General features: G+C 38.3%; 1 protein-coding gene across 1 annotated transcript in view; it reads left to right on the top strand.

Annotated features, from left to right (window-relative positions):
• Window positions 1-15,357, top strand: part of LOC132565345 (uncharacterized) — a 31,814-nt gene extending 16,457 nt beyond the window's left edge. Inside the window, exons 6-17 of the mRNA XM_060229993.1 lie at window positions 195-348; window positions 890-966; window positions 2,164-2,419; window positions 2,767-2,933; window positions 3,436-3,610; window positions 6,720-6,869; window positions 7,268-7,444; window positions 8,922-8,927; window positions 9,082-9,163; window positions 14,426-14,498; window positions 14,764-15,055; window positions 15,128-15,357. Coding sequence (XP_060085976.1) covers window positions 195-348; window positions 890-966; window positions 2,164-2,419; window positions 2,767-2,933; window positions 3,436-3,610; window positions 6,720-6,869; window positions 7,268-7,444; window positions 8,922-8,927; window positions 9,082-9,163; window positions 14,426-14,498; window positions 14,764-15,055; window positions 15,128-15,357 — 1,839 coding nt within the window. The remainder of the gene's footprint in view (window positions 1-194; window positions 349-889; window positions 967-2,163; window positions 2,420-2,766; window positions 2,934-3,435; window positions 3,611-6,719; window positions 6,870-7,267; window positions 7,445-8,921; window positions 8,928-9,081; window positions 9,164-14,425; window positions 14,499-14,763; window positions 15,056-15,127) is intronic.
• The last annotated feature ends 1,283 nt before the right edge of the window (window positions 15,358-16,640 follow it).

Below are 16,640 nucleotides of genomic sequence, written 5' to 3' on the forward strand. Positions count from 1 at the left end.
CATGTTTGAACTTAAAACGTCTTTTTGTAAACATACAACTACAGAGGTTACCTATAGCACATACAAGGTGTTGTATTTATTCGTTAGGTTATTTTGAAACCTCACATTAAGCATTCACTTACATACCATATGTAATTTTTGATGGAAAATATTTTTTGCTAGTTTTGATAGAAAATATATCTTTGTTTTTACAGGAGGAGGAAAATAAATCTGGAAGAATAGTGTTGTCACATCTAGTGCCAGATACAGAGTACAATGTCAGCATTGTGGCACAGCCATACTATAATAACAGTGTGTCAGGTTACTGCAGTGACCCTGTTGATATCACCTTCACAACTCAGCCACAGGGTATGACATATCCACTGACTAGGTCTATATTTGTAAATGTTAAAAAGGGTACCAGGGTACAACATACTGACTTCAGGTCCATTTCTATAGTAAGGATTGAAATTGTCCTGGGGTTTGACATACAGACTGTAGTTTTATTTTTGTAAGTGTTTGGGAATATTCCAGAGTATGACAATATCAACATACCGGGGTATGACATACCTACTTTAGATCTATTTGTGTAAATATTGAAAAATGTTCCACGGTTTGACAATGTTAAAAAGTGTCCCTGGGTTTGACACACAAACTTAAGGTCTGTTTTTGTAAATATTCAACAATGTCATAGGATAAAACAGATCTATTGGGTAAGATCATACTCGGACAATTTTAAACAGGAATTTATGTATCAAACATATTAAAATGTTAACAAATAACGATTACACTGTAAATTGGAAAAAAATTTTCACTCTCCTGATAGAAAAAAAATTGAATCATTAACACTAGTCATTTTGTAATCTGAGCTAAGAATATTTAATCCTTGCTTGGTGTTTTTATTTAACAGTGCCCCTCTTTAACCCAAAGATGCAGCCAGGATTCTATGAGAGTGTCAACAACACAAGTATAATTCTCTACTGGAAGGTAAAGAAAGCCACATAGATCTGTTATAGACTTTGTTATTGTGAACTTTAAATCTTTCCTATGAACTGACTGGTCTATTCCATGTTTTGTATTAGCTGTGCATCCTGTTGTCAGGATTATCATCCATATGTCTTTTTTTTTCATTTTCATAAACAATTTTGAAAGTTTCTAAACTTTAACACAAATATTTGTAGGTCATTTCCTAAATACAGCACCAATTTGAAACCTTGTCATAAAGCAAGAATTTCACAGAAGTAGATTGTCGTCATGAACAGTGCTGCTGAGATTAAGGTCCAGTTTTCAATACATAGTGACCTTGACTTTTCACTATCAGCCAGAAACGGATTTTTATTTATAGTGACACTGACCTTGATCTTCATATCTGAAATCAACTGCGATAGCTCAGTTGGTTAGAGCACTGACAAACATAACCTTAAGTGGAATTCTGAGATGTGTAGTTCTGCAATCTCTACCAGAGGTAGTAGGTGTTTCTCAGGAAGCTGAGAAATGGGCTCTTCTGTTCTGACATGGTTGAGTCTTTAGGCAAGAGACTTTACAGTAATTGCTGTGGATGACATGGAATAGACATTTGTTGTTCAGTGATTGACTGTTAGTTCATTGGGATTTTAAACCAAATAAACAATCTGAAAACCAATCCCAAATTATAATGAATTATATTGAAACTTGAGTTACTGAGCTAAAACAGATTTTTTGTTTATGATTAAAATGACCTTCAGATATGAAAACTAATCCCAAATAAAATAAAATCTCTGTAGCTTTCTGGTCCCGCTTGCTCAAAGGTCATTTAGAGATAACCAAAGGTTAGTGAAATATTTGAATTGTTTCCACTTAAAAACTAAAAGTGTTGAATGTGAAATTATCATTCAAATATATTACAGTGTGACTTGTTTCAACAAACCTACAGTTGTGAATTCATCAAGAATGTCTCCATTTTTGTTTAATTAATTAAGTAAATAATTTTTTTCTAACTCCTGCTTATTTCTAACCAGCCTTTGAACAGCCAGCCCTGATGTCATGTGATCAGATTATTACATGGGATTCTTTGTTCAGAAAAAGTCCAGAATATCTCAGTAGGCCATCTTTAATCATTGCACTTTATATTTGACAAATTCAGGAAAGTTATAGTAATCTGTGACATTGTTATCATGGAGATATCAAAATCATTTTCCTCTACAGAATATTCCAGAAATGGCTCAGAATGGACGTATTCAACTCTACAATGCCAGTAGCTTTCTACTGGAAAATGGGACACAGGTCATGACAGTTCCACCAATTTTTTCCACAGTTAAAAATGCAAATACTCCACAGAATTTTTTAATAATAAATGGACTGTGTACCACTTGTAAATACCGTGTGGAGCTGGCCCTAAAAAATGTCAAGGGATATTCTCACAATGACTCCTCACAACTATTTCTTCTGCCTGTTAACCAAAGTAAGTATAGTGTCGTACCTTTCATTGGTGGCATGCTACCATGCTTTCCTTGTAGTTTATACGAGTAGAGACATATAGAAATGACTGTATGGCATAGGCTAATACATTCTTGTTTGTTCTTTGGTCTAAGATGTATCAACCCTCATGAAAGAATTTGCCTGGTCAGCATGAGGACAGAGAGGTCCCTGCTCAGAGGACAGAGAGGTCCCTGCTCAGAGGACAGACCCATCTTGGATTATTTTCCTCAAATAATTAAAAAACATTGTATTATAAATTTTGGGCTCTTTTTGTATGAAACCTTGGAACTCTTTTGAAAAGAAAATTCATGTTATTTGTTTTCTTCACAGGGCCTGTTGTGAAACATATAAGGGACTTTCATGTGGAAGCGCTGAATGACACATATGTTAGAATTACATGGTTAGACCAGAAACAAGCTTACGCAAAAACTGTTAGATCTATAACTAACTACAGCATTGTATGGTGTCGTCGTAAAACACACACTGACCTCTGTCAGGTAAAGTACTGACCAGCACTTACCACAGCAATGTAGATTATCTAAATATACAGCTGTTTGACTGAAATAATGTTGTTTCCCCATGGCTAATAGTTTTAAGGACAATTTTTTTAGAAATGTTACAAAAAAAAAATAAAAGAAAATGGTAAAGAAAATGAAAATAAACTTGTGAAATGAAAACATTCTTTAAAATTAAAATTAAGAAAAATATTTTTTTTAATGTTTTTATCCAGATAGGGAATAGATAGAGGAAGCAGAGTCAGACAGAAATGTTTTCATATTGTATCTCTATAAAATATATGTCCTGTCAAAGTTTAAATCTGTGTAATGTAAGTCTAATTTGTCTGTGACATTATGTGTTATGGAGACAGGGCTATTATTTCAAGGATATCTCACTCTCAATGTTTCTCTTAGCATTATTGGTTTGTATTTCAAAATCTCTCTTATTTAAGTAATAACGTGAATTAGTGTGTTTGATTTGGGTTTTTTTCCTTAACTTTAGGGGGAGCTACAGGTTAAGGTTGTACGCAAATCAACAATGGAGGTAGAAGTGAATTTAGAGGAATCATTCAGAGACTACAGGTTTGGGATGTCAGTTGAAGTACAGACAAACAAGGGTTTACTAGTCAGCAGTGGAATAGTGTGGGGAACAGCGGTGCCCTTCCTTAAATATGGAGGTATGTGTGTGTGGAGAGGGAAGACAGCAGTACTCTTCCTTAAATATGGAGGTATGTGTGTGTGGAGAGGGAAGGCAGCAGTACTCTTCCTTAAATGTGGAGGTATGTGTGTGTGGAGAGAGAAGGCAGCAGTACTCTTCCTTAAATATGGAGGTATGTGTGTGTGGAGAGGACAGACAGCAGTACTCTTCCTTAAATATGGAGGTATGTGTGTGTGGAGAGGACAGACAGCAGTACTCTTCCTTAAATATGGAGGTATGTGTGTGTGGAGAGGACAGACAGCAGTACTCTTCCTTAAATATGGAGGTATGTGTGTGTGGAGAGGACAGACAGCAGTACTCTTCCTTAAATATGGAGGTATGTGTGTGTGGAGAGGACAGACAGCAGTACTCTTCCTTAAATATGGAGGTATGTGTGTGTGGAGAGGGAAGGCAGCAGTACTCTTCCTTAAATATGGAGGTATGTGTGTGTGGAGAGGGAAGGCAGCAGTACTCTTCCTTAAATATGGAGGTAGGTGTGTGTGGAGAGGGAAGGCAGCAGTACTCTTCCTTAAATATGGAGGTATGTGTGTGTGGAGAGGACAGACAGAAGTACTCTTCCTTAAATATGGAGGTGTGTGTGGAGAGGGAAAGCAGCAGTACTCTTCCTTAAATGTGGAGGTATGTGTGTGTGGAGAGAGAAGGCAGCAGCATGTGTGTGTGTACTCTTCCTTAAAAATATGTGTGTGTGTGTGGAGAGGACAGACAGCAGTACTCTTCCTTAAATATGGAGGTATGTGTGTGGAGAGGGAAAGCAGCAGTGGAGGTGTGTGTGGAGAGGGAAAGCAGCAGTACTCTTCCTTAAATATGGAGGTATGTATGTGTGGAGAGGGAAGGCAGCAATACTCTTCCTTAAATATGGAGGTATGTGTGTGTGGAGAGGGAAGGCAGCAGTACTCTTCCTTAAATATGGAGGTATGTGTGTGGAGAGGGAAAGCAGCAGTACTCTTCCTTAAATATGGAGGTATGTGTGTGGAGAGGGAAGGCAGCAGTACTCTTCCTTAAATATGGAGGTATGTGTGTGTGGAGAGGACAGACAGCAGTACTCTTCCTTAAATATGGAGGTATGTGTGTGTGGAGAGGGAAGACAGCAGTACTCTTCCTTAAATATGGAGGTATGTGTGTGTGGAGAGGACAGACAGCAGTACTCTTCCTTAAATATGGAGGTATGTGTGTGTGGAGAGGGAAGGCAGCAGTACTCTTCCTTAAATATGGAGGTATGTGTGTGTGGAGATGTGTGTGGGAAGGCAGCAGTACTCTCTTAAATATGGAGGCAGTACTCTTCCTTAAATATGGAGGTACCTTAAATATGGAGGTATGTGTGTGTGTGTGTGGGAGGTATGTGTGTGTGGAGAGGGGCAGCAGTACTCTTCCTTAAATATGGAGGTATGTATGTGTGGAGAGGGAAGGCAGCAGTACTCTTCCTTAAATATGGAGGTATGTGTGTGTGTGTGTGGATGTGTGTGTGGAGAGGGAAGCAGCAGTACTCTTCCTTAAATATGGAGGTGTGTGTGTGTGGAGAGGTAAGGCAGCAGTACTCTTCCTTAAATATGGAGGTATGTGTGTGTGGAGAGGGAAGGCAGCAGTACTCTTCCTTAAATATGGAGGTATGTGTGTGTGGAGAGGGAAGGCAGCAGTACTCTTCCTTAAATATGGAGGTATGTGTGTGTGGAGAGGGAAGGCAGCAGTACTCTTCCTTAAATATGGAGGTATGTGTGTGTGGAGAGGACAGACAGCAGCAGGTGTGTGTGTGTACTCTTCCTTAAATATGGAGGTATGTGTGTGTGGAGAGGGAAGGCAGCAGTACTCTTCCTTAAATTTGGAGGTATGTGTGTGTGGAGAGGGAAGGCAGCAGTACTCTTCCTTAAATATGGAGGTATGTGTGTGTGGAGAGGGAAGGCAGCAGTACTCTTCCTTAAATATGGAGGTATGTGTGTGTGGAGAGGGAAGGCAGCAGTACTCTTCCTTAAATATGGAGGTATGTGTGTGGAGAGGGAAGGCAGCAGTACTCTTCCTTAAATATGGAGGTATGTGTGTGTGGAGAGGTGTGTGGGGCAGCAGTACTCTTCCTTAAATATGGAGGTATGTGTGTGTGTGTGGAGATGTGTGTGTGGAAGGCAGCAGTACTCTTCCTTAAATATGGAGGTATGTGTGTGTGGAGAGGGAAGGCAGCAGTACTCTTCCTTAAATATGGAGGTATGTGTGTGTGGAGAGGGAAGGCAGCAGTACTCTTCCTTAAATATGGAGGTATGTGTGTGTGGAGAGGGAAGGCAGCAGTACTCTTCCTTAAATATGGAGGTATGTGTGTGTGGAGAGGGAAAGCAGCAGTACTCTTCCTTAAATATGGAGGTATGTGTGTGTGGAGAGGGAAGGCAGCAGTACTCTTCCTTAAATATGGAGGTATGTGTGTGTGGAGAGGGAAGGCAGCAGTACTCTTCCTTAAATATGGAGGTATGTGTGTGTGGAGAGGGAAGGCAGCAGTACTCTTACTTAAATATGGAGGTATGTGTGGAGAGTCCTTAAAAACACAGGTGTGTGTTGAGAATGGGGGGGAAGCAAGGGCTTAACAGCGGCAACCCTTCCTTAAATATGGAGCTACAGTGTGTGTATCGCCTTCCTACAGTGTACACTGGGAAAATTGTCAGTCTATAGAATCAGAGGATAATGTAAAGATACTTGTCACACTATTACTGTGGAACTGAAACAATTGTTTGGTGACGATTTGTCTGGGAGTTATCTCTCTCAAAAGCAAAAAAAGATATGAAAAAGCAGCATGCAAGAATGCAACTACAATTCCACATTTGAAACTTTGTAACAAGTCACATTGTTTTCTCTTAAGTTCATTCATAGTATTCAATTTTATTCTTTAACTTTTGGGAAAAAGGTATGCTGTTTCATGTAGAATTCTTGATCATTTTTGTTTTTCAATTGTTCAGTGTTATAGTGATTTCAACAAACTGTCCAGCACTGTGGAATGGATCAATATTAACACAGAATTTGTTTCAGTATATGATAAACAACTCAACATGATGTATCATTAATTAAATTTTAGCAATAAATGATATTTGCAGTACCCTCAGATGCTCCTCCAGAAGTAGAAACTTCCCTCACCGAACCCAATGGCTTTAACATGACCTGGGGTCCTTATGAGACGAACTCCCCGGACTATAGCCCAGCTTTGGCCTATCAAGTTATCTACTGTAGGAAACACAATTGTACAGGTAACTTTTAATTTAGAAAACATTCGGTGGTCTATGAAGTCATCAGAATTGCAAACATTCAGGTTCGGATTGTAACCCCATAGCTATGTATAAAATATTGCTGGATATCAAGCGATGAAAACAGGCTTGCTAATTGGACCAGAATGAGATTTTTGGATGTTTACTATATAAAAGCTCTGCTTCTGATCAGTTGATTATATTGTAACTAAATATGACAGTATTATTGGGATCACAACATCAAATATTTAGGGAAGGTTAATGTCTGTTCCATATTTAGTTTCAACACCTTGTAAGCAAAAAACCATTTCTATAAATTAGGAATGAAATGTACAACTACTGTTGTTTTCTACTTCTCTGCTCTTTGATGTTGAATGACTAAGTAACATTGATTTTTCCAGAGGTCAATATTACTGCCAGTGACAGCCCCATGAAGTTCTCAGTTACCTCTTTGGACCCTGGGTCCTACAACTGTACTGTCCGTGGGGTATTTTCTGGTGGATATGGTCCAATGAGCATTGCCTCCAAGTTGGTTGTTGGATCTCCAGGTAATATGGGTGCCTCAGTTTCAGGTAAGGGTCATGTATTATTCATGAATTATAAGAAGCAGTTGTATGAGATCACCTCAGTAAATCACATTTGAAAGCAAAAAATAAAGTATTAGTTTGACTATCATTACAACTGAGTTTTAAACATTTAAATTAATGAATGCTAAATAGGAGTGCTATAAAGTTTGAAAGGGGTACCAGTTTTGTAGAATCAACTCCTTCTAGAGTTTTTGACATAGAAGCTTGAAACTTTGTAGGATATTTATATATATGTTGAAGATGTGCACCTCATATTATGGATTCATTCTGGACATTTTTCTGGATTTTACGGGCTTTCGAACTTGGTCATTTTCTGAAACTTTTCTTGTTATCAGTTTCTCAGAAACTGCTACAAGAATCTTTTCACATATAAATCACCTTGGGGCCCTAGATGTCCATTGTCTATTTTCCTGAACATCTCTGAATCAAAAATGGCTGCAACTTCTTTCTTCAAATGCACTTCTTCTGCACCAATTCATAAAATACAACCAAACTTTCTCTCTTATAACAAATATTCTACATACTCAACAAATGAAACACCCTTAACTGTCTTATATATACCATATAACATTTCACTCATCCCGCAACCTAGCCAATTGTGGCCCTGCCCCATTTTTATTAATAGTGAATCTGATTTCTGTTTGACCATAAAACTGGGACCCATTAGGGAAATTATTTCAGAATTGTTTGTCACATATGAAATTCTTTGTTAAATGGCTGAATGCTAAATTAGACAGATGACTGATGCAGGTCCCATGGGCAAACGCATTTTGCAGGGGATGTTAATTTGGGCTCTGACCATACATGTGTCCGTCTGTCTGAAGGCTTTTCTGGACTGTAACTTCATAACTATTCAACTTAACGTCACAAAACTTTCTGTAAATATTAAGTTAGCACCTAAGTCATGCCATTTGCTATTGGCCACATTTCCTTTTTAATTTTTTTTTTTTTTGTGTTACCACGTAAACAAAGCCAAAAACCACAAAATTAGTGTTTGCTTTCCTTTCCATCCTACAACTTCAAAACCATTCCCCACAACTTAACAAAACTTTCTGTATATATTAGGTTAGTGCCCTAGTTGTGCCTTTTGCTATTGAAGACATTTCTTATTTTATAACTTTTGGTTACCATGGAAACACAAACAACTTTGAAATCATTCCCTCAACTCCACAAAACTCTCTGTATATATAAGGTTAAGGCCGTAGTTGTGCCTTTTTTATCAAAACATTTTATTATTTATCTTTTTTCTGTTGTCATCAAATTTTTTGATTTCTTGTGACTTCTTGTATTACTCCAGAGCTTATAGAGTGTTGCATAATTCTCTCTATTCAAATACCAACAGTCAAACACACAGGATCTACATCAAGATGTAGAAAATAATACTATAAGGTTGATATATAAAATTAATTGAGGAGATGCAAGGAAATTTAATTGATGATTGACAAAAGAAGACGTTACATTTATTCAGGTGATAGTAGCGGTACATAATTGAGTGACATCACATATTGTTATACTGGTATATATATATATATTATATTTGGGTTTTACACAAATGGCTTGATGTGGGGGATAATGCCATGCTTTGCAGCTCTTTGTTCACATTTGTTTTTGTTTGACAGGAGAAGCAGATTCTATAGGTATTATCATCGGAACAGTAATGGGAGTTCTTCTCCTGTTTATCATCCTCTTCGCGATTTTTTATAAACTCCGGTAAGTTTACTGAGCAGTGATGGGAGTTCTACTCCTGTTTATCATCCTAATCGGGACAGAATGTAAAGTCTGGTAAGTTTACTGAGCTGTGGTGAAAGTTCTACTCCTGTTTATCATCGTAATCGGGACAGAATGTAAAGTCTGGTAAGTTTACTGAGCAGTGATGGGAGTTCTACTCCTGTTTATCATCCTAATCGGGACAGAATGTAAAGTCTGGTAAGTTTACTGAGCTGTGGTGAGAGTTCTACTCCTGTTTATCATCCTAATCGGGACAGAATGTAAAGTCTGATAAGTTTACTGAGCTGTGGTGGGAGTTCTACTCCTGTTTATCATCCTAATCGGGACAGAATGTAAAGTCTGGTAAGTTTACTGAGCTGTGGTGGGAGTTCTAGTTTACTGAGCTGTGGTGGGAGTTCTACTCCTGTTTATCATCCTAATCGGGACAGAATGTAAAGTCTGGTAAGTTTACTGAGCTGTGGTGGGAGTTCTACTCCTGTTTATCATCCTAATCGGGACAGAATGTAAAGTCTGGTAAGTTTACTGAGCTGTGGTGAGAGTTCTACTCCTGTTTATCATCCTAATCGGGACAGAATGTAAAGTCTGGTAAGTTTACTGAGCTGTGGTGGGAGTTCTACTCCTGTTTATCATCCTCATTGGGACAGAATGTAAAGTCTGGTAAGTTTACTTAGCTGTGGTGAGAGTTCTACTCCTGTTTATCATCCTCATTGGGACAGAATGTAAAGTCTGGTAAGTTTACTGAGCTGTCGTGGGAGTTCTACTCCTGTTTATCATCCTCATTGGGACAGAATGTAAAGTCTGGTAAGTTTACTGAGCTGTGGTGGGAGTTTTACTCCTGTTTATCATCCTAATCGGGACAGAATGTAAAGTCTGGTAAGTTTACTGAGCTGTGGTGGGAGTTCTACTCCTGTTTATCATCCTCATTGGGACAGAATGTAAAGTCTGGTAAGTTTACTTAGCTGTGGTGAGAGTTCTACTCCTGTTTATCATCCTCATTGGGACAGAATGTAAAGTCTGGTAAGTTTACTGAGCTGTCGTGGGAGTTCTACTCCAGTTTATCATCCTCATTGGGACAGAATGTAAAGTCTGGTAAGTTTACTGAGCTGTTGTGGGAGTTCTACTCTGTTTATCATCCTCATCAGACCAGAGGGTAAAGTCCAGTAAGTTTACTGAGCTGTGTTGGGAGTTCTACAGGATAGAGTCAGCCTGCATTAGAAAGTCATGTAGGGTTACCATAGTCAGTCAGAGGTAGAAAGTCATGTAGGGTTACCATAGTCAGTCAGAGGTAGAAAGTCATGTAGGGTTACCATAGTCAGTCAGAGGTAGAAAGTCATGTAGGGTTACCATAGTCAGTCAAAAGTAGAAAGTCATGTAGGGTTACCAATGTCATATAAGGTAACCACTGTTATGTAGGGTTAACAAAGCAAGGCAGGGTCACCAAAGTCAAGGTAGGTGTGTCAGAGTCAGGTAGGTTTGTCAGAGTCAGGTAGATGTGTCAGAGTCAGGTAGGTTTGTCAGAGTCAGGTAGATGTGTCAGAGTCAGGTAGGTTTGTCAGAGTCAGGTCAGGTAGGTGTGTCAGAGTCAGGTAGGTGTGTCAGAGTCAGGTAGGTTTGTCAGAGTCAGGTAGGTGTGTCAGAGTCAGGTAGGTTTGTCAGAGTCAGGTAGATGTGTCAGAGTCAGGTAGGTTTGTCAGAATCAGGTAGGTGTGTCAGAGTCAGGTAGGTGTGTCAGAGTCAGGTAGGTTTGTCAGAGTCAGGTAGGTTTGTCAGAGTCAGGTAGGTTTGTCAGAATCAGGTAGGTGTGTCAGAGTCAGGTAGGTGTGTCAGAGTCAGGTAGGTTTGTCAGAGTCAGGTAGGTTTGTCAGAATCAGGTAGGTTTGTCAGAGTCAGGTAGGTGTGTCAGAGTCAGGTAGGTTTGTCAGAGTCAGGTAGGTTTGTCAGAGTCAGGTAGGTTTGTCAGAGTCAGGTAGGTGTGTCAGAGTCAGGTAGGTGTGTCAGAGTCAGGTAGGTTTGTCAGAGTCAGGTAGGTGTGTCAGAGTCAGGTAGGTTTGTCAGAGTCAGGTAGGGTTAAAAAATCAAGTAAAATGCTTTAGTAATGGATTGAAGTTTTATGATAGAAAATATCATTTATTTTTTTTAAAGATTTTTGTGATAAATATTAATTAATAATTTTATATTTATTTAACTAAAATCACAGAGTAGCCATATCGATATTATTGATACAAGATTTCTGCCACTGGTATTCTGTTTCATTGTTACAAACATGTAACATATTATAAGCACATTGCATGAAATCCTTGTTAATATTTCATTACCTGAGTACCTCCAGTATCTAGTTAAGTCTGTTAATATTTCATTACCTGAGTACCTCCAGTACCTAGTTAAGTCTGTAAATATTTCATTACCTGAGTACCTCCAGTACCTAATCAAGTCTGTTAATATTTCATTACCTGAGTACCTCCAGTACCTAGTTATGTCTGTTAATATTTCATTACCAGTACCTCCAGTACCTAATCTAGTCTGTTAATACTTCATTACCTGAGTACCTCCAGTACCTAATCTAGTCTGTTAATATTTCATTACCTGAGTACCTCCAGTACCTAATCTAGTCTGTTAATATTTCATTACCTGAGTACCTCCAGTACCTAGTTAAGTCTGTTAATACTTCATTACCTGAGTACCTCCAGTACCTAGTTAAGTCTGTTAATATTTCATTACCTGAGTACCTCCAGTACCTAATCTAGTCTGTTAATATTTCATTACCTGAGTACCTCTAGTACCTAGTTAAGTCTGTTGATACTTCATTACCTGAGTACCTCCAGTACCTAATCTAGTCTGTTAATACTTCATTACCTGAGTACCTCCAGTACCTAGTTAAGGTTGTTAATACTTCATTACCTGAGTACCTCCAGTACCTAATCTAGTCTGTTAATATTTCATTACCTGAGTACCTCCAGTACCTAGTTAAGTCTGTTAATATTTCATTACCTGAGTACCTCCAGTACCTAATCTAGTTTGTTAATATTTCATTACCTGAGTACCTCCAGTACCTAATCAAGTTTGTTAATATTTCATTACCTGAGTACCTCCAGTACCTAGTTAAGTCTGTTAATATTTCATTACGTACCTGTTAATAGTCTGTTAATTTCATTACCTGAGTACCTCCAGTACCTAGTTAAGTCTGTTAATATTTCATTACCTGAGTACCTCCAGTACCTAATCTAGTCTGTTAATACTTCATAACCTGAGTAAAGTCTGTTAATACTTCATTACCTGAGTACCTCCAGTACCTAGTTAAGTCTGTTAATATTTCATTACCTGAGTACCTCCAGTACCTAGTTATGTCTGTTAATATTTCATTACCTGAGTACCTCCAGTATCTAGTTAAGTCTGTTAATATTTCATTACCTCCAGTACCTAGTTAAGTCTGTTAATATTTCATTACCTGAGTACCTCCAGTACCTAGTTAAGTCTGTTAATATTTCATTACCTGAGTACCTCCAGTACCTAATCTAGTCTGTTAATAATTCATTACCTGAGTACCTCCAGTACCTAGTTAAGTCTGTTAATACTTCATTACCTGAGTACCTCCAGTGCCTAATCAAGTTTGTTAATATTTCATTATCAGTACCTCCAGTACCTAATCTAGTCTGTTAATATTTCATTACCTGAGTACCTCCAGTACCTAATCTAGTCTGTTAATATTTCATTACCAGTACCTCCAGTACCTAGTTAAGTCTGTTAATATTTCATTACCTGAGTACCTCCAGTACCTAGTCAAGTCTGTTAATACTTCATTACCTGAGTACCTCCAGTTCCTAGTTAAGTCTGTTAATACTTCATTACCTGAGTACCTCCAGTACCTCCAGTACCTAGTTAAGTCTGTTAATATTTCATTACCTGAGTACCTCCAGTACCTAGTTAAGTCTGTTAATACTTCATTACCTGAGTACCTCCAGTACCTAGTTAAGTCTGTTAATATTTCATTACCTGAGTACCTCCAGTACCTAATCTAGTTTGTTAATACTTCATTACCTGAGTACCTCCAGTACCTAATCAAGTCTGTTAATACTTCATTACCTGAGTACCTCCAGTACCTAGTCAAGTCTGTTAATACTTCATTACCTGAGTACCTCCAGTACCTAGTTAAGTCTGTTAATATTTCATTACCTGAGTACCTCCAGTACCTAATCTAGTTTGTTAATATTTCATTACCTGAGTACCTCCAGTACCTAATCAAGTCTGTTAATACTTCATTACCTGAGTACCTCCAGTACCTAGTCAAGTCTGTTAATACTTCATTACCTGAGTACCTCCAGTTCCTAGTTAAGTCTGTTAATACTTCATTACCTGAGTACCTCCAGTACCTAAACTAGTCTGTTAATATTTCATTACCTGTGTACCTCCAGTACCTAGTCAAGTCTGTTAATACTTCATTACCTGAGTACCTCCAGTACCTAATCTAGTCTGTTAATATTTCATTACCAGTACCTCTAGTACCTAGTTAAGTCTGTTAATACTTCATTACCTGAGTACCTCCAGTACCTAGTTAAGTCTGTTAATATTTCATTACCTGAGTACCTCCAGTACCTAATCTAGTCTGTTAATACTTCATTACCTGAGTACCTCCAGTACCTAATCAAGTCTGTTAATATTTCATTACCTGAGTACCTCCAGTACCTAGTCAAGTCTGTTAATATTTCATTACCTGAGTACCTCCAGTACCTAGTCAAGTCTGTTAATACTTCATTACCTGAGTACCTCCAGTACCTAATCTAGTCTGTTAATACTTCATTACCTGAGTACCTCCAGTACCTAATCAAGTCTGTTAATATTTCATTACCTGAGTACCTCCAGTACCTAGTCAAGTCTGTTAATATTTCATTACCTGAGTACCTCCAGTACCTAGTCAAGTCTGTTAATACTTCATTACCTGAGTACCTCCAGTACCTAGTTAAGTCTGTTAATACTTCATTACCTGAGTACCTCCAGTACCTAGTTAAGTCTGTTAATATTTCATTACCTGAGTACCTCCAGTATCTAATCTAGTCTGTTAATATTTCATTACCTGTGTACCTCCAGTACCTAGTCAAGTCTGTTAATACTTCATTACCTGAGTACCTCCAGTACCTAGTTAAGTCTGTTAATATTTCATTACCTGAGTACCTCCAGTACCTAGTTAAGTCTGTCTGACAGCACTTTTCTCACTTAAAGTAACTCTGTCTGCTGGTATTTATTTTTCAGGCAAGTGAATCACAAAGCTTATATAGCTACAAAAGAGATTGACGTTCCAGAGGTCGGCAAAGTGACAGCAAAAGTATGTATCTCACTATCAAAAAATTAACAGATATGGCCAAGGACCTACAAAATTGTTAATGTCCCAGGAAATATCATTGAAATAAATCTGAGTCTATCTTTTCTCCTGTTATAAACCACGCTTTACATTTAACAGTGTCTAAGTAGATGTTGGTGTGTTAGTGAGTCCTTTTCATTTGTCCCATAATCGGAGAACTTGACATGGCTTCTTCATATTAATACAAAACCTTAAGACAGAATGAAAAAGTTTTTTGTTTGTTTTTTAGACCAGTGGTGATTTTCAAGGAAACAGTATTGATTCTGGCGTAGGCGAGGACAGCAAATATTCCTCTGAGGATCCAACAAGAGTTGCTTTACTGCCTCAGATAACTAAGGACTTATCAGATCATCAGATACGAAGAAATGAGCTGTGTAAAACACCACTGATACAACACCAAGATTCCACTGACCAACATTCCACTTCTGTCAGAAATATCATTAATAAACAAAATGGCAGCAGCTCATTACAGTTGGATGTTACAAAGGAAAAAGATTCTGGTCTTAGTGGGATTGACACAGGTCAGACGATTAACACAGAACCAACTATTGGCACAGGTCAGACGATTAACACAGAACCAACTATTGGCACAGGACAGACGATTAACACAGAACCAACTATTGGCACAGGACAGACGATTAACACAGAACCAACTACACGACAGAGCGAGTCAGATGACCACCGAAATAGTCTGGCTGATGATGTGGATGATGATGGTTACAGACGTCCAACGTTTGCAGACAGCTCAGTAAACTCACAGTATAGTCCAGTCAGTCAAGATTCAGTGGAATCATATACCCAGTCTGCCATTGCTAGTGCATAGATTCCACATCCATACAACTACTTATAACACAGTGATATTGTGAGTGAACTGATGTGTCCAGATCAGGACTGGATTGTAGTACACTCGATATCAATACTTGGTGAGGACTGTTGGTGTTTCAAATCCACGGATACGTTAAACATGTATTCCTGATTCATTCGCTGTGAAGAAAGTTGATTAATTCTGAGTAATAAGTGCTGATTCATTCTGTGTAAGGAGAGCAGATTGACCGATTCATTCTGTGTGAGGAGAGCAGATTGACCGATTCATTCTGTGTGAGGAGAGCAGATTGACCGATTCATTCTGTGTGAGGAGAGCAGATTGACCGATTCATTCTGTGTGAGGAGAGCAGATTGACCGATTCATTCTGTGTGAGGAGAGCAGATTGACCGATTCATTCTGTGTGAGGAGAGCAGATTGACCGATTCATTCTGTGTGAGGAGAGCAGATTGACCGATTCATTCTGTGTGAGGAGAGCAGATTGACCGATTCATTCTGTGTAAGGAGAGCAGATTGACCGATTCATTCTGTGTGAGGAGAGCAGATTGACCGATTCATTCTGTGTAAGGAGAGCAGATTGACCGATTCATTCTGTGATTGGCTAAACAAAGTGACATGGTTTCCTGGTTAAAATAGCAACACAACAGTTTTCTGATGAAAATTTTGAAAGGTGTATGTTTCAGATATTTAGTAATTAAATAGAACTACATGCCTCACTGTTGAGATAAGCTTACTTCAGGAAATATTCATATCTGGAAAAGTTCGACATATTGACTGACTGTAAACCACACAGCAATGTTCCTCTAACAGAAAGGATGCACCTACGCATGCCTGACATATTCAAATGAACCACATCATTAGAAAGATGGGGAGTGCAATTATCCATTGTCCTACATCTTGCTTGTCTTTTACGGCGACAGTAAAAGAGTTGTAACACACCAACTCTGGCCACCAATAATCCTAAGACTAGCTACTCAGCCATCGCCAGTAAAGGTTCATTACAGTGACCTTGACATTAGCAAATTGCAAACAATCCAAATGATTTCCCCCTATTTGTTATGAAACAAAATCAGGTGTTTTGTTTTGTAAACTATCAGACACATCACATACATAAACCATGGGCAGTTTTTCTCCACTCGTGCCAATAAAAATTATCTTCCAAGCTTCGTCCATCAAACTTGAAGCATGTACTCAAGGTTTTTGATAAAACTATGTTCAACTATTACAACTTTGGCCATAGTGAAAGAACAAATAAATATCGGTATGTAATCACATCAACAAAA

This window comes from Ylistrum balloti, unplaced genomic scaffold (genome assembly GCF_031769215.1).
Source record: "Ylistrum balloti isolate Yb309-2 unplaced genomic scaffold, AGI_CSIRO_Ybal_v1 Utg369716, whole genome shotgun sequence".
Taxonomy (NCBI): Eukaryota; Metazoa; Mollusca; class Bivalvia; order Pectinida; family Pectinidae; genus Ylistrum; species Ylistrum balloti.